General features: G+C 39.9%; 1 protein-coding gene across 1 annotated transcript in view; it reads right to left on the minus strand.

Annotated features, from left to right (window-relative positions):
- Window positions 1-17,969: 17,969 nt before the first annotated feature.
- Window positions 17,970-23,436, minus strand: part of LOC128736783 (uncharacterized) — a 106,225-nt gene continuing 100,758 nt past the window's right edge. Inside the window, exon 7 of the mRNA XM_053831272.1 lies at window positions 17,970-18,505. Within this exon, the coding sequence (XP_053687247.1) occupies window positions 18,123-18,505 (383 nt within the window). The 3' untranslated portion in view covers window positions 17,970-18,122. The remainder of the gene's footprint in view (window positions 18,506-23,436) is intronic.

Genomic DNA, 23,436 nt, shown 5'->3' on the forward strand with positions numbered 1-23,436 from the left:
TTCCAGAATGGTTCTGGAGTTCCACAAGGTAGCGTCTTAGGACCTTTGCTGTTTTCGCTGTTCGTGAACGACGTCACTCGACTGTTACCTCCTGGAACAAGGCTGTGCTACGCTGATGATATAAAAATTGATCTGCCATTTGAAACCACATCAGATTGTTTGCGTCTCCAGAAATTGATCAATTTGTCTGCCGATTGGTGCAACTGTAATCGTATGCTAATCAGTATTCAAAAATGTACTGTAATTAGCTTTACTCGTAAAAAACAGCCCCTAGTATTTGATTACTGTATTAACGCTTCGTCACTACAACGGAGTAACTCAGTAACAGATCTAGGCGTTGTACTGGATTGCCAATGGTCATTTAGACAACACTATACCTTTATTATCAATAAAGCGTATCGTCAGCTTGGCACTATATTCCGAATTGGTAGAGAATTCCATGATCCAGATACTCTACGTACTCTTTACTGCTCCTTAGTGCGTTCCGTTCTCGAAACTAGCTGTATGGTCTGGGATCTTCATTATGAATATTGGATACTTCGAGTTGATCGGATACAAAAATGCTTCATCCGTAAGATTTGCAGTATGCTACCCTGGAGTAACCCCGATACTCTGCCGCCTTATGAGGAACTTTGTCAACTAATAGGAATTGCGCCTCTTGAGCAGCGACGAAAGGACATCATCGTCAAGGCTGCTCATAATATTCTGTTGGGTACTCTGGACTGCCCTGCTGTTTTATCGCGGTTTCAATTACACTGCCCTCGTCGACCGCTACGGAGTCAACAGCTTCTGCGTGACGATTCGCACCGCACAAATTATGGACTTTATGAACCAATTCGTCGAATGGCTTTGGAGTATAATCGTCGCGGAAACAACATGTTTTTTTAGTTACTTTTGTACATTTGTAAAGTGTGTGTATTGTATTTGGTAGTTTTTTATTGATTTGTTCCTATTGATTTATGTTTGTACAACTGTTTCAAAAGATATTGGGTTTTTGTGCCGTTTTGAGTAAGAATATGAGACTTACTCAAGGTCAGGGGCGGACTGGCCCACCGGGTAGCCGGGAAAATGCCCGGTGGGCCCCAGTAAAAATTTCGTTGTTACACAAAATGAGATTTTCCAAAATTTTTATTGCAGTTAAACTCTTTCTACGATTCACGAATGTTCAATTGCTGGGGCACGGTGATTCATGAAATCAACCGATTTGATGATTGAAAATTCAGCTTCAAATGAGACTGTTGGGGCCCCGAACTTTAAACCAAACTTTCTCTTTCAATTGAACTTTTTCTACGACTCACGAATGTTCAATTGCTGGGGCACGGTGATTCATGAAATCATTTAAGTTAAGTTTAAATATTACCAGTTTCAATTCTGAGTATTTAAAAGTACAATTAGTATTTCATCCGCAGTTATTTGACTACTTATAAATATTGAACTGTCGGCTTAAGCTCCATACTCAGTTTACTTCAGTGGCGACGGTCCGTTATCGATCCTGCGCCGAATGAATTATGGTCCTACCCCTCGAACACCAGCTGAACGTGCATCATCCTCGATAGCGCACATCTATCAGTGCGATGTCTACTCCGAAGTCTACGGCCTCTTCTTAATTCTCTGCTTAAAATAATTTTGGCTATTCTTTCGTCGGGCATTCTAGACACGTGACCAGTCCAGCGCAGACTGCCACACTGTACTATCTTCATTATAACAGCATATTTGCATTCTTAATATAGCTCGTGGTTCATGCGTCTGCGCTACACTCCATTTTGGATTTTGCCAAATTTTACCCTAAAACCCCAAGCATTCGTCGATCAGCTTCTTTTAGCGTCCATGATTCATGTCCGTAAAGGGTCACCGAGAGGATTAGTGTTCTCTAGAGCGTCTGTTTTATGCGAATTTGCAAGCTACGGGACTTCAGCTACAAAATGTAATGCCTGCGTAAAGGCCAATTCGCAGCTGCATCTCCAGAAATTGATTTATTTTGCGACTTACATCGTTGTCACATGTCACGAGCATACCAAAATATATTCAGTTCCTCTTCGGCACCAACACCATTTGGATTTCCACGCCATGTACTTCGTTTTGGCGGTGTTAATGGTAAGTCCCAATTTCTCAATAAATGACCTAAAGGCTTCTTTCGCTGCTCTACTTTTGATTTTGGTGATATCGACGTCATCCGCAAAATCAAAAAGCACGTGAGGTCTCATCTGCTATTCTGACTCATAATTTTTGCTCATCCAGCGTCACACGAATCAACGTAACTAGTCCTGTGGGAAAACCATGTCCTAGCGTTTACTGTCACAGCTCATTTCGTTTGACTGAATTGTATGCCGCCTTGAAATCCATAAATATATTATGAGTCTGCAAGTTGCACTCCCGGAACTCGTCAGTTACTAGACGCAGGTAAATATCTGATCCATCGTGAAGCGACCCTCATGTAAACCAGCTTAATACTCGCCGACGAAGAACTCAGCTAACGGTCTCAGTCTAAAACACAGGATACGGAGAGCACCTTATAGGCAAAATTGAGTAACGTAATACCTCGATAGTTTTTACTCTCAAGTTGATGTCCGTTTTTAAAATTATGGGAAATGAGGTCAGTCAACCACTCCTCTGATATTTATTTTCCTTCCATATTCTGTTCCTGACAATGAGGTGGCGCTCGCTCCCCGTTTGTAGAAATTTAGCCAGGATACCATCCTTTACAGCAACCTTACCGTTTTCAGCTCACTGATTGCTCTTTTGACCTCCTCCTGTGTTGGTGGTTCCACAGTTTGGCCTTCGCTCAAAATTCTTATCCTGTAGCTGCTGATTTTCGTGTTTACTTCTCTATTCAACAGTGTCTGGAAATACTCTTCCACCTGGCTGCTACCGTCGTTTTGTCAGTCAGCTGGTTGCCAGCACTATCATTGCACATCACAGGCATGGCAAAATTCTTGCACCTGACCGTTTTGTGGAAACTCTGTGTGTCGTTGCTGACGAACCTCTCCTCTGGACTGGCGAGCACGTGCTCTTCGTACTGGCGTTTTTAGACGGTGGGTTCTTTTTCCCGCAGCTCTACCAGGACGAGCCAAAAAGATTCGCGCAGAGTCTCGGGCATTCCTCACATTGAAATCGTGTGAAGAAACTCTACAGAGGATTCGCACAGAATACCTTGCTTATAGAAGCAGGATTCTTTTAGGAGAATCCTAGAGTTTAATCCCAGGGATAGCTTTAACTCGGCATGGGAATCGCCTGCACTATGAACTGTTCTGTTCTGACGTAAGCTACTCATATATATTGAACTATTGACATCCTATCATTTATCACGCAAATCAAACCAAATATTCACGCTGCGGCAGATCCTCCAAAAAGTCCATGAATACAGAATTCAACGGACAATTATTTCATTGATTTCAAAGTTGCGTATGATACCATCGACCGTAAAATCATGGCCATTCTAACCTCGCAGGGGACTTTATCAACGTGATGGTCCCCCATGTGGGCTGTTCAACATGCCGTTACAGGATGTTATGAAAGAAGCAACACACAGGCACAATCTTCAGCAAATCTAGTTAGTTCGTCTGTTTTCCCAATGAAATGGATATTGTCGATAGAACAGCATCTGTGGTGGTGGCCGAACAAACTAAAACTCAAAGCAGCGAAGATTGGGTTGAAGAAAAATGCGTCAAAACTAAAGTACCGTGAACCGCTAATATGACGCACACGCTAAAAGCTGGTAACTCGGTCCTAGTAACGACAGAGTTTGTTTTGTGTCGAGCATCGAGCCGCTATGCTGCCCGTTCTCCCGATACTCGACACTCGACAGTGCCTGAGTCGAGTCGAGTTGCACGAAATGACTTACAAAATAGAGCCCATGTTCATTCGATTTACTGTCCTTGTAACGCTGATGTCTTTTGAGTAGATGTTTTTTTTTTGTGTTATTTTACTATCATGAGAATATTGCAAACTGGGGCCCTAATATCAAAGGTCCAGTGGACCCTTTGGCTCCCAGTCCGCCTCTGCTCAAGGTGGCTTTTCCCAATCTAATCACAATTCATTAAGAATGAAGTAAATAAATAAATAAATAAATAAATACGAAGATATTAAATACGAGATCAATTCACCGACGATCCTCTGTCTGTCTTAAACTTTCGTGCGTCGTAAAGCTCGTCCCGAACGATAGAATTACTGCAGTCGAGATTTTACCGGACAACCGTTGATTGCCAGGAATCAACAAGTACCTGCATTCGAACTGTCTCCGCCATTGGAATTCTTTTTGGAGTTTGATAAGCCGTCGCAGCGAAGTTTGCACATAAATTGAACAGTATTAGATTTTTATAAACAGAACCGCAAATATTCAATTAGACATTTTTGTCAGTTGAAATTTAGAGTTAAACAAATAAACAAATTGATAAATCTAACGAATCTTAATTTAATGTTGGCTTTGTACTCTCTACTGAAGCTATCGACAAGCAGTGAAATTAGCTCTTTCCAATTAACCTTTAGAGTACTATTGAATCTATTTCCAGTTCGGTTATTTACCCTTGGGTCCATCTTGAAAACCAATAAAACAACTTTAGTTTCTTGTTTTAACGCCAACCGAACCGTTGCTTGCCGAATCAATCGACAAATTAAACGGTTGCAAATCGATGTATTCTCTCATCAGCAACATGACAGTCCAACCTCCCACTTTTTCCACCAGACACTGCTCTCTCTCTGCTTTCCGACATTGGAAAAACGCTTCGCCTATCACGCAACAACTCCTCCGTGTCGGTGGTACGACAACGACGACGGACGGTACGGTGTTTTGTGCTTCACCCGAACGGAAGCTTCCGTCCGTCCGGATGGACTCTTAACCGGATCCGTAAGACCCCTGCAGAAGGCTATCGCTCAATCAAGTATTGATTAAACAAACGGCAGCCAGCGACACGGTGGCAAGCAACACCGGTAAAAAGTGAAACCACCCACGTTCCGACCGAACGACCGACCGACCGACCTGAAACTCGTCGTCCGGAAGAAGGTCGACTGTGGCCAGCAAGGTTGGGTAATCAAGCTGCTAGCTGTGCCAAATCGACTTTTCCAAAGTTTCCCCTCGGTGGAGTCACAAAAAGTGGTGGCGTCCACCGCATCAAAGAAACTAGCAAATGGCCCCGGGCTGCCAGTGCCAGTTGCAGCATTCTGCTGGCGTCAGCAACCGAACCACCGCACCACCGGGCTGCGCTAGGGTGGCCGTGTTAATGCGTGTCTCTGAGCGGAAACTTTGCGCGAACACAAGTTTGAATAGCGAACCATTATCGTAACAAATCTCCCGTCTGTCAACAACAATTCCAACAGGTTCCCTCATCACAATAGCTCAGTTTTGTTGATTTACTTTGTGTTTGTCACAATTGTCTGCTGCGAGTGGGAATCGTGTCTCCTGTCAGCCACACTACACACGATCGGAGGCTGTGTGATGGAGGAAGAAAAATCATGAATAAAACACATTCATCTATTTTGTCATTTTGCATAACTGATGAGCGCCCGTCAAACTGGGTTGCTTGCTGCTGCTGCTGCTGCTGCTGCTGCTGCGGGGCTGTGCCGTGCAGCGGAACCATTTTTAAAACTAAGTTTGTGAAGGAAATTTTCACCTGAGAGCAAATATTATACCACCAACCAGGTAAAAGCGCTCCCCCAGCTAGGAACGAAACAGCCAACGCTGGCTGCTGCGCCGTGCTAGGCTCTGGGCTGGGGTGCTTATCTTCTTGGCAGAACCGTGTTCCATGATACAATGGCGTGTTTGCCTTTTTTATGAATCTTTTTTTTTCGCTCCGCTTTTTTTCCAGCTCCGTTCATCATTTGCAACATTGATGAGATTTGCATAGTCGATTATGAACTTTTTTGCGTTGCTCTCAGGACAGACAGGAGGGTAAAAACATATAGTCTATGTCACACACCGTCGCTATCGTTGGCGTTGCGTGTAAAACACGTCCCGAGCACGTGTTAGTCCATCCGTCAATCTAAAACAACATAGTTAAAAACTGTGCTTTCCAGCAATTAGTCCGCGTAAATTTCACGATTCGCTGCCAGGATGACTTTAGTTCAGCCACGCAGAAAACACTCGCACCGACGATGGGGGCGCGCGGAACGCGCCAGGAAAACAACCACGGGGTGGCGGGGGAAGCATCTTTTTGAACCGGAATAAATTCCAACAAACGTCACGACGGAAATAATTACGCTCTCATCTTCCTAATTCATCTCGGAGCGAAGCGCGCGCGGAAGTAGGTATCTCTGGGACATTTCCTGTACCATTACTAGGATAGGCGGTTGTGCACAACCCACAACCCGCTCACCAACCCGAAAGAAGGACATGTGACATAGTTTTTGTTCCGAGCCGAGTGCAGCAGCCAGCGCAGCAGCGTGTTGCCTTTAGTAACGGGAGCCTTTTCTTTGAAAAGCGCGTACAAAGTCCTGAAACACGGGAGACGGGAATGTAACAGAATGTAATATCATTGCAGCAAATTCCTCCATCATCAGCCAGCATCACCCCGCACCTGCTTCTGTCTCTGGCAGGCAGGCAGGCAGGCAGGCTGGCAAACCGGGTGTGTATATTTATGCATGCATCCGCATTCATGTCGTGTGTTTGTATTTGCTGGCTTGTTTCACGCTCGAGAAAACGATTGCATTCACCGTCGAGCAGAATCCAGGGCAATACCGGAACTGGCAACGTTGTGTTTTTTTTCCTTCCCTGACCGACGATGATCGCGCAGGGAAATATGCTGGATTATTATCAACTGGTTGTGTGTGTGTGTTGTGTATGTGTGTATGTGTGTCTACAGAGGCTCAAAAAAGCGGAAGGGTTTTGTTGATCCGAAAGAGTGTGCAAATGCGACGAGCCACTAGACAAAAGCCCCGGCGTCGGCACTAAGCTGAGTTTTAAGATGACAATTTTCCTCGGATTTGCACCGAAATTGGATGGGGTTTGTGTAGTGTGCTTAAGCTGCTTTAGTTGTGGTTTTCTGAATTTCCTGAATTACCCTGTGCCTTGGTGATAGGACGAAAGTGGCGCGGCTCTGTGCTTTGCCTTCGCTCTGAGATGATAACGGTAATGTGAACATTTGATAGAAATACTTCGCCGTTATGACCTTTATGAACAGATGGGATTTGCTGTGCATTCCCGAAACCACCAAGACCGTCATTTTATTTTCTGGCATTTTCAAATTCTTCGCATTATACAGACAATTGACATTAAGGACCGTAATTTATACTGGAGTATTGAGTCACATAAGGATAATCGCACAATTTTCCTGAATGGCTAATTACACCGATTTTATATTTTTTTTTCCATTTTTATGATATTCACGTGAAGCTTTTTCAATTACACTCTTGGTGGAAACTCGTTACTATTGTTGTCTTTTCCCGGTACGCTGAAGCTTTAGTGGTACATTTCAACAGTATTTCAACAAATCTTTTGCACAAACCAAAAGTTTTCTGAGGTTTTTTCTATCCTGTAATTCTATTTTATTTATAATTTTGAGCATTCTTTTATGATTTCGGTCTTTAATAGTGGTGATCACCGAAGTATCAGAAACTATCATAATTCAACGTACTAGACACTACATTTCCTCGAACCAACTCAGGGCTGGCCGTTCCGCGACAATAAATCTTCTAGACTTCCCTTCTAATTATATTGCTGAAATGGAACGCAAAGTGTAAGTTGAATTGATATATATTGATTTTCAAGTCGCTTTTGACACAAAGAAATTCGCTGTTCCCCAAGGCAGACACCTGGGACCACTGCTGTATATATTATTCTTCAACGACGCTGTGCTGTTCTTGGAATTGAATGCAGACTTAAGATATGCCGACTATCTTAAAATCTACTTGATGATTCATTGCAGCGAGGATTGTCATCATTTTCAGTTAGTTTCGGACATTTGAACTACCTGAATATCAGCATTACTAAATGTGAGGTCATTATACATTCCACCGTGTTAAATCACCGATCATATTTGACTATAGTATTGACGGCCAGATTAAAAGTTTTTTGCGTAAACGATCTTCACCGTACAACGAGAGATTCAAAAGCATCCCACCGGCTGGGATTTATTGCCAGAATTAGACGAGATTTCGATTATCTGCAATGCCTGATAGTACTGTATCGCTTGTCGAAAATGCCTAATTTGGACTCTGCACTAGCGCTATTGGAACCTTCCACTTGAACGAGTGCCGAGATCGTTTAAACCATTGGCTCTGTATAGTATGTTTTGGAATGACCTAGGCAATTTATCTCCGTATTTCGACCACTATCGTTCGTTTGGCTTAGATATATTAGAATGCCGTTGTACCTTACGTGGCTTTCTTGTTGGTAAAATTGTTAAATGGCGAGATTAACTGACTAACTTCGGGTAGTCGCTTTTGAGTTTTCGTGCATCTCAAAGGACTCTGCGACCGTCATTGCAGCATACAAGCCACTTTCACCGCGTTGAATTTGGCCACAATGAACCACGTTACACGAATGATCTGAATATTTAGCTATGTTGAGAAATATTGCTATTTCTGAAACAGGCATGACTTGTGGAATCCACACTAAAAGTGAATTGTCTGACATCAGCTGTGGGTGCAATCTGGCATAACAACACCTGGAAGAATGCTTTGTAAGCGTCGTTTATCTACGTTATTTACCGCAGTCGAACCGATGACTCTGTTATATACGAGACAGAGAAATTTCAGAGCCGTTGCTAACCCATGTTTGTAAAGTTGTTCTGATAGGTGTACCTTACCGCAGCACAACTATATAGGTTTTTAACAACCTGATTTCTCGTTTAACTTATTGGAGATCAGAAACTTGGACACTACTATCTTCCATGGGCATTTCTAGGTTAACTTCCATTCCTGCTTCTTCTACAACTTCGCCATTGAAATTTTTATCGAAGAAACATCTTCAGCTATCGTATCGCCATATCGCCTCGTCCTAGTTTCTCAGATCAGATTCTCTTCCTCGTCTCTACGCACACCAGGTTTCGACGTGCTACCCTTAAAGGATTAATTCACCTTCTTGTAGACCTTACGTATACCCAAAATAGTTGTCCTCTACCTGTCCACCGAAATAGTAGTCCTCCACTTGTCCTAGTTAGCAAAGGCTGTAATTGTGTATTCTATCGCTAGCTCCTCGTGATTTAAGTCGGTGAGCGACCTTAATGGAGATCGTGTAACCAACCCCAATTCAAACTAAAATCTATGTGCGCAAAGTAGGTCACTGATTGTTGGCATGAGCCGGCCTTGTGTGTCTGTTTCCATGTCAGGCGTAGTTCTTGACGGTGAATGCGCTACAAGATAGATTATAGTTTTTCAACCTATAGAGTGTCTACCATCCTTGTTAGGAGCGGCTCACGACAGCGTCTAAATCTAAGATGGCCATGCCATCACTAGCCTCGTGCTTGGTAAATGGCTGGCAAATGCATAACATCGAAGCCTCGCGTAACATCGGAGTAAGTATAAAATAGACCACACGGTGGCCCTTACCTCCTCGTGATACCAGCTGGAACACGACCAGCCTTAGTGGTGATCGGGTAACCAACCCCAGTGGAAACTGAGGTCATATACTGACAGGGAAGGAGGTACTCAAGCGAACGCCGAGTGCAGCAACGAGGAATAATCTTGTCAGCCCATATTAGGGACAGCTCTTGTTGGCTTGACGATTCCACAATCGGTTGCGTTGTTATACTCCAGGTTAAGAGCAGCTCATGACAGCATTTCATTCGGAGCAAGCGGCTGGATTAAGAAATGTGTTGTCTCGGTACTACACCCAAAATGGCAGCCCCATCACGAGGCTCGGTAGCTTGGGCTTAATAAGCCCAAATAACAATTTTCAGTTTTATTACGTTCCACTAGTGGTTTTCATGACCAATTTCATAAAACTGCTAATAAAACTATGAGCTCCATCAGAACTTTCTGATGACTGCTACAAAACTGCTTTCCTACCAACTGGCCCTCTCTTCAGACTGTTTTCATAACCTCTATAAGAATCGGGTCATAAGCTGAAGTGATGCCCTATCACGCTCTGATGAAAGCAGCTCTGATGAAAGCTGATGAAACCGATTATGCTTTTCGCTGCTTGACAGTTACTGCCTTAATTTAATGGAGCTTTTCGCTACAACGCTAAAAAACACGCAGCTTGCTCTGATGAAAAGCTAAATCAGTTCGCCAATTTTGTTAACTTGACAATACATCTGTGAGCAGAAAAGTTGAAGTTCTACTGTCAGATCATCCTGATTGATTTGGTTTATAGCGACCATGATGAAGCATCCTACAAAATAATTACTAATTTTGGCAGTCTCTATTGGTTTGCATTATATGCGCATTAAGTTTTATCGTGCATATTGATAAGATAGGTGGATGTAATCCACGCGCCATCGATATTTTGGCATTTTCAAAGACTTGGCGTTTTAATAAAATAACTATATTTAGTTAGTCAATTTCAATTTCTAGCAAAACCATTCTAGTGGCTTCCTGTGATAGGAAAACCGATTGATAATAACTTCCTTTCTGCAAAACACTTTGTTTTGATGAATTTTTGTTTGCGTGCTAAACCAGAATGCTAGAATATGGCAATATGGCCTCGCATAAAAATTTCGGTGCATATTATTTCGTAGTTGAATAATATTGTTCACAATAGCTGCAATATATCTGATTGGTCATGGTGTTGCCATTCTAATACCCGATCAGGAGGTCATAACTAGATCTAGATCTGTTTTATAAAACATTTTTATATTTTTAACATATTATGTTACAAATCGAGAATAAACTAATTGGGAAGCAAAAACTGTCAAATTCCAATTTGTAACAGATTCTGATACGAATAACACATGGAGTTATGGATGAGTTGTATAGATTTCAGATAGATTTTTTTTTATAACAAAATATGTTACTTGCAAATTACTTTTGTAACAAAATATGTTACTTGCAAAAAAATATTTTAATTACCATCATCATTTCAAAAGTATGTTAGGGGGGACCCTACTCTAGAAAACCGAAAAATGATAGATTTTCGTAAATTTTTTTCAGATGCTAGAATTATAGTTAAGTGTTGGGGTATTTTGGTTATTGGCTAAGGTATATTTGAAGATATATTTTATCTTTTTTGGATACCAGAATAGTCATTATTATGCTGGTGGCAGGTGGGCGCGTGAATGCCCTCTAGAAAATAGTCCCTTGCTGGCGGTACGTGCCGGGAACCAACGGAGTATCGTAGAATGGATTTCAAGAATGATTTTGAAGCTTTATGTCAATACCTAAATTATTACGTAGCGGATTTTGAAAATTCGAAAAATTACCAAAATGGCGGCAATTTTTCCAAAATAAAGGTTGATTAATGAGATCAGATAGCAAAAAATCCTTTTAGCATGACAATTCTGAAGGTATAAGCGTCTCGAAAATGCAAAAAATAAAAATAAAATTCGATTTTTCCGACTTTCCAGAATAGGGTCCCCCCATTAAATACGTCACATAACAGTTGCTAAAACTTACTGATATAGCTTTATTTGCTGTGTTATTTTTGGAATATCTTGAAGTGTTGACAATCAAGTTTCAACACAATGTTACAAATTAGATAAAATCATTACAGGGTTTGTTATGAATCAAGTATTAATTAGACGCAGTTTAGTTATAATTTTTGTTATTTTAACCACTTTTGGAGGCTCATTTATAACAATGGTTGTTATTACATATTTAATTTATAACAACCGTTGTTAAAACATTTGATAACATTCCTCCTGATCGGGGCTTTAGAAAATTAACAGAGTTATTGCGGTTTCGCATTGCATTGCCCCGCCATACGGACGGCGAGTTTATAAGAGACGTGGTGCAGCCAACTAGTTTTATAGTGGTAATATAAGCAACCACATTAAATTTGCTTTATTAACAGCTTTATTACGGTTTCCTAGCTAGCTATAACTGTGTTTAGACTCGTATGCATTTGGTATTGCGCAATACCACAATAAAACCAGAGGTAATGATTAATACCGCAATAAAACCTTCATAAAATTCAAGTAACACCAAGTGGTTCAAGTGGTTTTAGAATTGTTACTTGGGCATAGACGAATGAAATTGCTTGATACGACAATATTGATGTACAAAACAGTTTTGTACGATCAATGCACAGAGGAGTATTTGGACCAAAAAGCTGACCAAAATGAGGAAAATTAAAACTCGTTCAATCCCCTCCAATTAAACCTCGCTGTCTTCCCAGATACCTATCACACAATGTAACGTTAATTTTGAATCCATTTGTTTTGTTTACGTCTTCGATAGAGCTGTCAAACTTCGAGTAAAAATGGGCCATATATTTTCGCTCATATAGGTAAGGATGTTGCCTTTCACATTTCTAAAGCTATACATATCCTATCGACCAGTTGTAAAAAGGCTTTTTAAACTCAAAGATTTTACAATTATTTGTTGATGTACATATTAGATTTCAACGAATATAATGATGACAAGCGAGCACTATTCATTATAGTAAAATAGCGCAAATATGATGCTACTTTAAACTAATATTTGTTCATGTTCTCACCTTTTCTCATCACAATCTTTGATGCCATTTCACAGCTTAGAGTTCCAGAAAGAAGGTTGTGAGTGAAATTTTTGCAACTTTTTGCAATTTTATGAAATAAAAACTATTTACTAAATGATGAAAATTTGAATATTTGATGATGAATATTTAATATTCAATTTCGCAGCATTTTTCTTAGGATAAATTATACTATCATGAAATTTTAAGCATTTGAAAGATAAATTTTATGCCATAGTGATTGTGAGACACCAGAGGAATGCTCTAAACTAATTGAACAAGAAATTTCAGGTATTATAAGAAGAATTCGCCAAATTTCTTTAATTTCTATCAAATTTGCGCATGCTTTGAGTCTCTTCATTACGCAATTCATTCGATGAGCGTGCTACCAGTCAAAAGGCCAGTTTTGTAAGAAAAATAAGTACAGTCAGTCCACAATCATGGGTCACACACAATTGTGGGTCATTTTAGCTCTAGCTGCTAATTTCCGCTTAAATATCACATAATAGTTGATTAAATTATTAGTGCTACTTGTGAGTAACAAATTAGTCAACTAATTAGTAAAACAATCATGCATTAATCGGCAGTTAAAGTTAAAATGACCCATAATTGTGTGTGACCCATGATTGTGGACTGATTGTACATACTGGATCTGGATTAGGTTTTCCTGTGATCGAAGCCCATCGAAGGGGTTCCATAATTAATGGACCGAGAGAAGCATGCGTCGGAAAACGAAGGAAAGTGTTTAAGACCTCTCTCTCTCACACCTCTCTATCTTACCTCTCTCTCATATCTCTCTCCCTTTATTTACGCAATTTTTATAAAAGTTTCCATTCTTCAACCATCAGTAAAAGCAATAGCAGAAAAGTTGTGCTACACTGCTAGATACAAACTTAATTCCATAAAAAAATACTTCATAGAACTAATGATACTATTTTTTACTCATTACCGCTTGTTTACTCTAATAAAAATGATTAACAATACTTTTGGCCAACTTTTCGGCTCAAATACTCATATGTGCACTGTCGCAAAGCTGGCTTTATACAGTGTGAATCAAGTACCAGATTATGTACATAAGTAATTATACAGGTTTGAGCTTTTGATTTAAATGGATTTTTGATAAAATATATAATGGATAAAATGGTTGATCCATTTTAAACAGATTTTTAAAGCTGCGTTGCATTCAGAAAATCAGCAATTTATATAAGTACCATTAATCATGAATAGCATGAAACAATTTTTTTCCTTTTTTTATCATCGTATTCAGTATGTCAGGCTGCAGACATATATGGGCCAACGGGTGATTTAAGTAGAAATGAACCAGAATTAGATGAAACTCGTCTGGAAAATAAACTAGCATCGTCTCGGCAAAATCCAAATTCGAGGATTGCTAAGGATTTGAACAATGCTAGGGCTGGTAATTGCGCCAAACTATTGTACCTTCTGGGCGATCAGTTACATGGATACCACCAACTATGTCCCAGTTTCGTCAGGAAGAGCCACCCACAGGATTCCGTTCGCTTGTGAGATACTAATAGAATGTATGACAAAGTCGGGTTTTATCCCCAATATATAACAATGACCAATTCGTGAATAAAAATTGTTTTGAAGTGTGTCAGTTAGACATTCGCTTATCCCAGCGCCGCAAAGTACTCCATATCAGCAGTGATACGTATCGTGCTACCGTCGCAACGAACGGTATGAACAGTTCGGTGCGTCGTCGTGTCGGTAATCATCGGTAACGTCTGGATTCTGACCGCGTTCAAAAACCTGACTGCTGAGTACTACCAGTCGTTTGCAGCCAGTTAAACAAGCAAGTCTTGGGCAGATACTTTGCACCAGGCAAATTAGTTTTTGCACACCTACCCCTCTGAAAAGATAACCTCTCCATCATCAATCACCAAATGGTTTGTCGTCTCCGATTTTGCTAGTCTATTTCATCCGCCAGAGTTCCACGAAACTGTTATAGTAAGGTAACGGTACCAGTTTTCGCTACCCTAGCAGCATGACCACCACCACTGAACCAATAAAATTCTTGAATCACCATTATTTTTAGTTGGTGTCCTCAGAATGATAAGATTTTTTTGCTTCGTGCAAGGAATACGGTTTTTGCCATTGGTGAATTTCAATGAACCGTTCTTTGACTGATTATTATTCATGGAAGGATACTAATGCTGAAAGGAGATTTTTAAAACGGCGGAATGCGCACAAGTGTTTCTGCTTGTGGGTCCGTCGAACCCTTTTTGGCCCTTCTGTAACAGCATTAGTGTGAAATTCATTTGATAATCAAATATAAATCTACTGTAAGTCTAAGATAACCGACAACCAAGAAGGAAAGCAAATTACCTATAAATAGTGAGAAGTGCAGTGGTCCAATATTGCTGCCCTGCGGTACGCCAGGTTGTTGCAAAATTGGTAGGAATACCCTATGGAGTGGTAGATTGCCATGTAGGCACTTAGAGAACGGTGAGCAAACTTACAATTTCTCTTTATTTTTTGAAGTTGATAAATGAATAGAAATATTGCAGATTATTGTGAAGGTTACTTTACATTCGTTGATAGGCCAACATGTTACTTAGTGCCTTGGCAGCGAAATCTCTGAAATACATGATACCAGACTTGCTAGAAAATTAAAATTATAGATGCCTTCATTTCGAGTTATCTATCAGCAAGTCTCGTTTAATAGTGTATCTTGACTTGAGAGAAAAAAATAATATGCATAAAATCTGATGCAACTGAAACTACTAGACAGCATTCCCGATCCAAATGAATACAAAGCAAAAATTTGGAATGCTAAAAAGAAGTTTTGCAAATGTTTGAACCCTGCTTGATGCTAAGGGGCCTTGAGAAGTTATGACCAGTTACGGTTGGAAGGAACGCTGTCTAGTTACTTCTGGGTCTAGTAACGTTGATGAATTTTATGGCCGTTCACCTCGTTTTTGGTGATACATGGATAGAATTCCAATGGATTGCAGCAAACGGCTAAAACAAAGTCTATTCTGCCTACCCATCGATTGTTCAGTATGATTTTAATTTACTGAGAATTTGATTCTTTTAAATCAACCAAATCAACAGTAAAAGCACAACCATTTCTACGTATCCAAAATACGTGAGCGAACTTGGCTATGGTTTGAAGAGCAGAAAATGGATTATATGTGTCTACTATTGGCTTCAATAGCAGTGACGCTAAGATACGATGAGTTGGGAGTTAATAGGTTACTTAAGGGAGTCACGAGATGAACTTAGTTGTCACGCCAAGGTCACCAAGTTGTGGCTCCGAAGTCCACGAACGCTCTGGTATAGGTTAAGGCGTTTTGGTGTTTGATGGTACTCTGGAATCCGTTAACCATAACAAGGAACCATAAGAACTATGGAAAACCTAAGATAAGTACTCTGCTTTCATTTATGTATTACTACCAGAGAGAAAAATTAAACTAGTATATAGGTATGTACATACATAATAACCATCAGGCCCAAGTAACAATTTGGGTTTTATTACACTCTTATGATGGCATTTAAGACCAAAATTGGTCATGATAACCACCATAAGAGTACTATAAAACTCACATTGCTGCTTGGGAGGGTACTAGTTTGAAGTGGTGTTATTAGAGAGAGTGGAGCAGCCAACTTTCTAAGGTAGACCTTGGTCCGGTTAACAACATATCATGGATAACGAGCGGGCCCTTCTCCCCACTTGCTGGGGCCATTCTGCATTAGGAGGGCTTATTCAACGATTCGCTCATGGAACTAGTCCCTGGTAGGCGATTCTCAACACCCCTGGTACGTATAAGTGATGTTGCTTACCGGCCAATTTCCTTTTGGCCCTTAATACAGGATCTAGGATTCATATAGGAACGATCGGTCATATTTAGATCGTTCAATATGTACAATTCTTTTCTTCAAGATAGGCCCTTTGCTATAAACGGACGTTCTACCAAAGCAAATGCATTTAAATGGTAGTATCCTATACTCATATATTCGAAGTCCACGAACGCTCTGGTAATAAACTCTCTGAGAATGGTGTTTTGAAAATTCCTGTCCCAACTCACGAACCCTTGTAGGTCAGATTTGACACCGGTACACTGCGGTCGGCGTAGCAGAAGCTTCCATATTAAAGGAATCTATACACCATGAGCCTAGTATGCAATTGAGAAGCGATCAAAAGGAGTTGAAGTCTGACCAGTTTGTTATTAGAATGATAAAAGAGTTTAGGTGAATTTTTAAGTGCTCTGTGTCATTAATTGACGTAGTTTGCTGACGTTTGTTATCACCTTCCTGTTATAATCTGATTAAATGTGGCCTTCTTGAACGAACTAATTTCCTCGCGCATTTCAAATATTCTAAATTTCATTCCACAATCATGGTATCAATTCTTAAGAATTTGCCAACAAAAAAACTTTGACCATAATAATTCATTCGAAGAGACCGAAAATTCCCCGTTGAATTTCTGTCCGAAATCAAAAGCATAACATATATTCGTCTCGTCGGCTGATTGATGAACAACATATTTAAATCAAATATTCATGCATACCACAATCCGCGCGGTACAAACATCAAACAATAGATAAGTGTATGACAAATGTTTGCCCGGAGATTGCAGTTCGCGTTGGCCCTTGTCCGCGTGCAGCAAATAAATTAGTTGAATATTACATCAAAAGGGTAATAAATCAGTTCGGTACCTTCGGCACTTTGTGCGGACGCGGCGAGAGCACCGTGAAATAAATCACCCGCCGAAGGTGGCAAACCAATTTCATTGCTGGCAAATTTGATTCTGAAAAATATCCATCATAAATCCTTTCGTGCTGAGCGGGGCCTGCCCGTTTGCCTTAGCAGCGTGGCCGGCCACGAGCTCGCATGTTGGTACAGTACAGAGTTTGCATACACACTGACTGGTTATGACTCTGAATCTGAATTCGAAAAAACGTATTTCAGCAAAGCCATGCTAGCTGAAGTAGGTAGGTACTATTGCTACCAGTCATTGTGCGCATTGTAGTTACAAGTTGAACAAGCATTTATGGAATCTAGAGGGGCTTTTTTCCGGGTTCTTCTGACTGTTTGAAATTTGCTTTATGGCCCCCCGGGCCTTTGCTGACTGCTGCTGCAGTGCCGCATGAAAAGGCAAACACATCGCATGGCCTGATAAATTGTTGCCGTTTTGTTGAGTGAAGAATTTTACCGAACAAACGCTCAGCGTGCTTTCCGGTTAACGTGAGCCTAAGTAAGCAAAAATCCAATTTTAGTGTAACCACTCGTATCACACATACACAGTTGAGCTGCAGCAGATATGCTTCGTCGCTTCCCCGAGGGTTCGTCTTGTCCATTAGTCTAATTTAGCCGGACGTAGTTCACACTTCCTGTCACACCGCACTCGAGAATCCGTTCATAAATTTAACACTCCCTAGAAGAGCTGGATTAACTCTATACACTTTAATACTAGAAAACCTGTACAAAATAGTTATAACTACTCGTCCCTAAAACGAAGTTCTCTAACCTGCAATAGGCTCAGAGGGCGGCCTTCGTCGGTACAGCGCAGCGGTACGGAATTCGGTTCCCTCTCTCCGCACTTTCATCCCATTCTATCACATTCCAGTGCGCCCTCTTAAACCGCATCAAACAATTTAATACTTTTGCTGACTGTAGTCTTTACGGTTACCAGCACTAATAGTATACAAAATGTCATCCTGAAGCTAGTCCGGAGTCCGGAGCACGTCGTCGTGCGACGAAACACCGCCGCAAGCCAGGCCGCTGAGGATGAAGCTGGTGGCGACGAGTGGAAGGAGCTGCCACTGCTGCAGTGACGGAAGAGAACCCATGGCGAGGACCAGTAGTAGGTCCAGGTCAGCAGCAGAACAGCCAGCCAGCAGCTGGCAGAGCTCGTTAGGCGTCGACTGACGGCTGTGCTGCTGCTTCCTCCGCTGCTGCTTGCGCCGGATGCTGCCGTCGGACTCTTGTTCGGATGTTGCATTGCGGCTGGCTTTTCACCTGTGTGTGAACGAGAGGGAAAGAGAGCGAGAAGAAGAAAAAATAAAACATGCATTAAAAACCTTTTCACCTGCAGAGTAGTTTGTTGACGAGCGGCACCCAGAAACTGCACGTCGACCGTACTGGGTCGGGTCCGGTCGACCGACCAGGACCGGGTATGGTCGCGCGGCAGAATTTGGAGCCAAATGAAATGGAGCACTCTGTGCTAAACGAGCCTGCGAGAGTGGGAAGATTTATTGTTATGGAAATATTTTTATTTCATCTGAAGAGTTCCACTAGAGCAGCAGTGGGGACATAAAGTGGCAACCCGTGACAACGCCCTGAAATGTGGTCGACTCTGCGGCGGAATGAAGCGCCCGGTTCAGAGTTCGGTTGCTGCGACAGTCTTTTTGGACCTTCACAAGGCGGAAAAACTGTCCCGTGAAACCCTGAGTAGTAGAATAGCGTGGCTAATGATTGCGGTAAAATGAGTCATAATGATTTAACCAACCGTTTTAGTTAAAAAATGTTTATTATGGTGTGAAAAGATAGTGGGATAGCAGCAGCACTGACGTGCTCTGGACTGGGGCACACTTATATCTATAAAATTTAATGGTGAACAAAATAATTTCTGTAACCCAGAAGTCCACCGTTTTTAATTTAATCGGCCACTATTTTTGGGATAAGTAAATCAATTGCGTGAAAAAGTCAAGCCAATTTCAAGAAAAACGTGGAAAGGAAAAGGACGGGAGAGAAAACGAGGCAACAAGAGGAGACTGTACAAAAAAGAGAGAAAGAGAATAGAAGGAAAGAAGAAAAAATGACAAAGAAAGCGAGAATACCGAAAAATGATGACAAACTGGACCGAAAAGGAAAAAAGAAGAGAAAAAAACAGGATAGAGGATAGAACAGGAAAAGAAAAAAATGGATATAAAAAAATGAAAATGGTGGACGGGATGGATGAAACGGAAATGAAAAACAGAACGTGATAGGAAAGAGTAAAAGCAGCGCTTAATCAAACGAAGGATGGAACAGACGAAAACGGGGTTGAAAAAAAAATCGAAAACTGGGATAAAAAAAATGAAAAAGCTGAAGCGGGACAAAAAATGATGAAAAAACAAGACAGGAAAGGAGAGAAACGTGGATGAATATAAAGAGAAACAGTAAAGAAAAATGCGAAAAACGAAAAGGAAATCAGAGCTGCGAAGGGCGCAAAACGAGATAGGAAAAGAAGAGAAACCGAGCTCAGAAGGAGAAAACAGCCTACAGAAAAAATAGAAAAAAACGAGAGAAATAAAAGGAAAACGAGATAAATAGAAGGTATACAGGATAGAAAAACAAAATGGCACCAAAAACGTGGTAAAATGGAAGCGTAAACAATGAAAAACGTGACAGCACAGAAAAGATGGAATATAAAACTAGAAAAACAAAAAGAGAAAACAGGTATAACGACAGAAAAACAGGAAAATAGGAAACAGAAAAACGGTTGATGGAAAAATAACATCGAACATAGGCAAAAACAAACCGGCAAGACAAAAAATGACAAAAAACGAGACAGGAAAAGAAGAAAACAGAGCTGAATACAAAGAAAACGAAAAACAAAAATGAGACAAACAAAATCGGCCAGTAAATCAGAACTAAGAATGGTGAAAAACGGGATAGGAAAAGAACAGAAACGGTATAAACGTGACAAGGAAAGACGGAACAGAAAACTAGAGAAACCAAAGAGGAATAGAAGAATGGTGACAGAAAAAACAGGAAACTACAGGAAACAGCGAAACAGGGAAACAGGAAATAATAAAAGGAAAGCAGGAAAAACGATAAGAAAAACGAAACATAATGAGGTCACACTGGATAAAAAGGAAAAAATATAGGTACAGAAAAATGACGAAACGAGAAGAGAAAAAAATGTGTTGAAAAAATGAAAACGGAAGACTAAACGAATGGATTAAACGGAAAAGAAAAGCAGAACGTGACAAAAAGAAAAGAAAAGCTTCACTTAATAAAAGGAAGGATTGAATAGACAAAAACGAGAAACGGAAATTTGTTAAAAGGGAAAAACGACGAAACCGGGACCGAAAAAAGAGATATAAAGCCTAAAAGGGACATCAAAATACAAAAAACGAAACAGAAAAAGCAAAAAAACTGAGCCGAATATGAAGCAAAATGGAAAAAACGATAAAAAACAGAAGAAAAATACACAAAAATCTGCACTGAGAAGGGTGAAAAATCTGAACAGGAAAAGAAGAGAAACGGAACTTAGAAGGAGGAAACAGCAGACGAAAAATATAGAAAAAAACGAAAGAGAAATACAGGGAAAACGAGATAAATAGAAGGTAAACAGGATAGACAGGATAAAAAAAACAAAATTGCACCAAAAACGTTGTAAAACGGAAACGTAAACATTGGAAATTGTGACAGCAAAGGAAAGACGGAATATAAAACTAGAGAAACAAAAAGATAAAACAGGAATAACGGAAGAAAAACTGGAAAAATAGGAACCAGAAAAACGGCAAACGAAAAAATAACATCAAACTGAACAGAATAATAGAAAACGTGACAAAAAAGGAAAAAATCAGGTCAGAAAATTGTAAAAGAAATGGAGAAAATACGGGAGTAGAAAAAAAGGAGAAACGTGAAAAGACAAAAATGGATAGCAAAAAGGAAAACGGACGACAAAAGAAATAAGTTAAATGGAAAAGAAGAACAGAACGTAACAGTAAAATAGGAAAAGCAGCACTTAATAAACTCAATAAAGATTGAATAGACTAAACTAAAAAAACTAAATAAATAGTAAATGAGTTTAAATGGGAAAAACGACGAAAGCTGGGAGCGAAAATAGGCAAAAAAACCGGCAAGACAGAAAATGACAAAAAACGAGACAGGAAAAGAAGAAAAACGAAGCTGAATACAAAGAAAACGAAAAACAAAAACGAGACAAACAAAACCGGCCGGTAAATCAGAACTAAGAATGGTGAAAAACGGTATAGGAAAAGAACAGAAACGGTACACAAAAGGAGGAAACAGCGGACCGAAAAAATTGCAAAAAACGAGAGAGAAATAGAAAGAAAATGAGACAAATAGAAGGCAGACAAAACGTGGTGAAACGGAAAAAAAGATGGAAAACGTGACGAGGCAAGACGGAACAGAAAACTAGAGAAACCAAACGGGAATAGATGAATAGTGACAGAAAAAACAGGAAAATACAGGAAACAGCGATACAGAGAGACAGGAATAATAAAAGAAAAGAAGGAAAAACGATAAGAAAAATGAAACATAATGAGGTCACACTGGACAAAAAGGAAAAAATATGGGTACAGAAAAATGACGAAACGAGAAGAGAAAAAAATGAATTGAAAAAATGAAAACAAAAGAAATGGATTAAACGGAAAAGAAAAGTAGAACGTGGCAGAAAAGGGTTTTTCCTCCTTTTAATAAACTCACTTAATAAACGGAAGGATTGAATAGACGATAACGAAAATGGGAAATGTGTTAAAAAGGGGAAAAAACGAAAACCGGGCCCGATAAAGGAATATAAAGCATAAAAGGGACATTAAAATACAAAAAACGAGACAGAAAAGGCAAAAAAACCGAGCCGGTAAAAACGGAAAAAATGATGAAAAACAGAAGAAAAACACCCAAAAATCTACACTGAGAAGGAAAAGAACAGGAAAAGAAAAAAAAACGGAACACAGAAGGACGATACGGCGAGCAGAAAAAAGGAAAAAACAGAGAGAGAAATAAAGGGAAAGGGTGACAAATAAAAGGAAGACGAGACAGAAAAACAAAAACGTGCTAAAACGGAAGAGAAAGAGATAGAAAGTGTGACAAAAAAGGGACATAATAAGGAACAGAAAACTAGAGAAACCAAAAGAGAAAGGAAGAACAGCGAGAGAGTAAAAAGTCGATAGAGCATAGAGGAAACGAGGAAAACGGGAAAAAGAGATCAAACAGAATACAAAACGACAAAGACCAAATTAGATTGGCCTGAAAAACGAGATGGAAATGAGAGACAAGGAAAAACAATAATGAAGACGAACAAAACGAAAAAAGAATATGAGGACAAAATGAACAGAAAAGGAAAAACCGGGACAAAAATACGAAAAACAGGACAGAAAAGCAGAAAATACGAGAGCAGGAAAGTAAAGAAAAGTTAACAGATAAAAGGAAAATTGACAAAAACAAGAACACGCAAGTCAAATGAGAAAAAATCGAAAAACAGAGCGTGAGAGAAAAGGAGGAAAAGCTGGACATAATAGGAGGAAAAACGGAACAGACGAAAAGAAATAAATTTGAAAGGAAGTTCACAAAACGGAAAGACAACAAAAATCGAGACTGGAAAAGAGGAAAAACGTGCTTGAAAATGAGGTAAAATGTAAAAAACAGATGGAAATTGAAACGAAATATACAAAAAAAATCAGAGGGGTTGTGTACAAGACACGACCGCATATATAGGTGACGCAGGACTACGTAAGTGTCATTGTAGTAATAGTAGCATGTATTCATGCTTGTAATCATTCGATTCTTCATGTATACATGCTATATGCAACATATATACATGCTACATGCGTTGTATGTAACATTTATCAAAGTAGTAACATTGCATACGTTCAATTCTCAAAAGATTGTGCATTTGAAAACAATTCAACAAAATTAAGAACACAAACGTTTGCTTTCCTGCTACCTTACTGAAATGTGTGAAAAATGAGACAGAGAACAGGAAAAATAGACCAAAACAGGTAAAAAGTAAAAATGCAAAAAGCAGCAGATAAGAAAAGAAAACTGGAGAACAAAGGTAGAATAGGGAGCCAGAAACAGAATAAACGTTACAGAAAAGTAGAAAAACAAGAAATAAGTACAATTCAAAGGATTCGTCTTTTTACTGATAATAAGAAGTGGGACAGAAAAACAAGAAAAACAGGAAAAACTTTCTGTCGCTATAACAGGTAGAT

This window comes from Sabethes cyaneus, chromosome 2 (assembly GCF_943734655.1).
Source record: "Sabethes cyaneus chromosome 2, idSabCyanKW18_F2, whole genome shotgun sequence".
NCBI classification, from domain to species: domain Eukaryota; kingdom Metazoa; phylum Arthropoda; class Insecta; order Diptera; family Culicidae; genus Sabethes; species Sabethes cyaneus.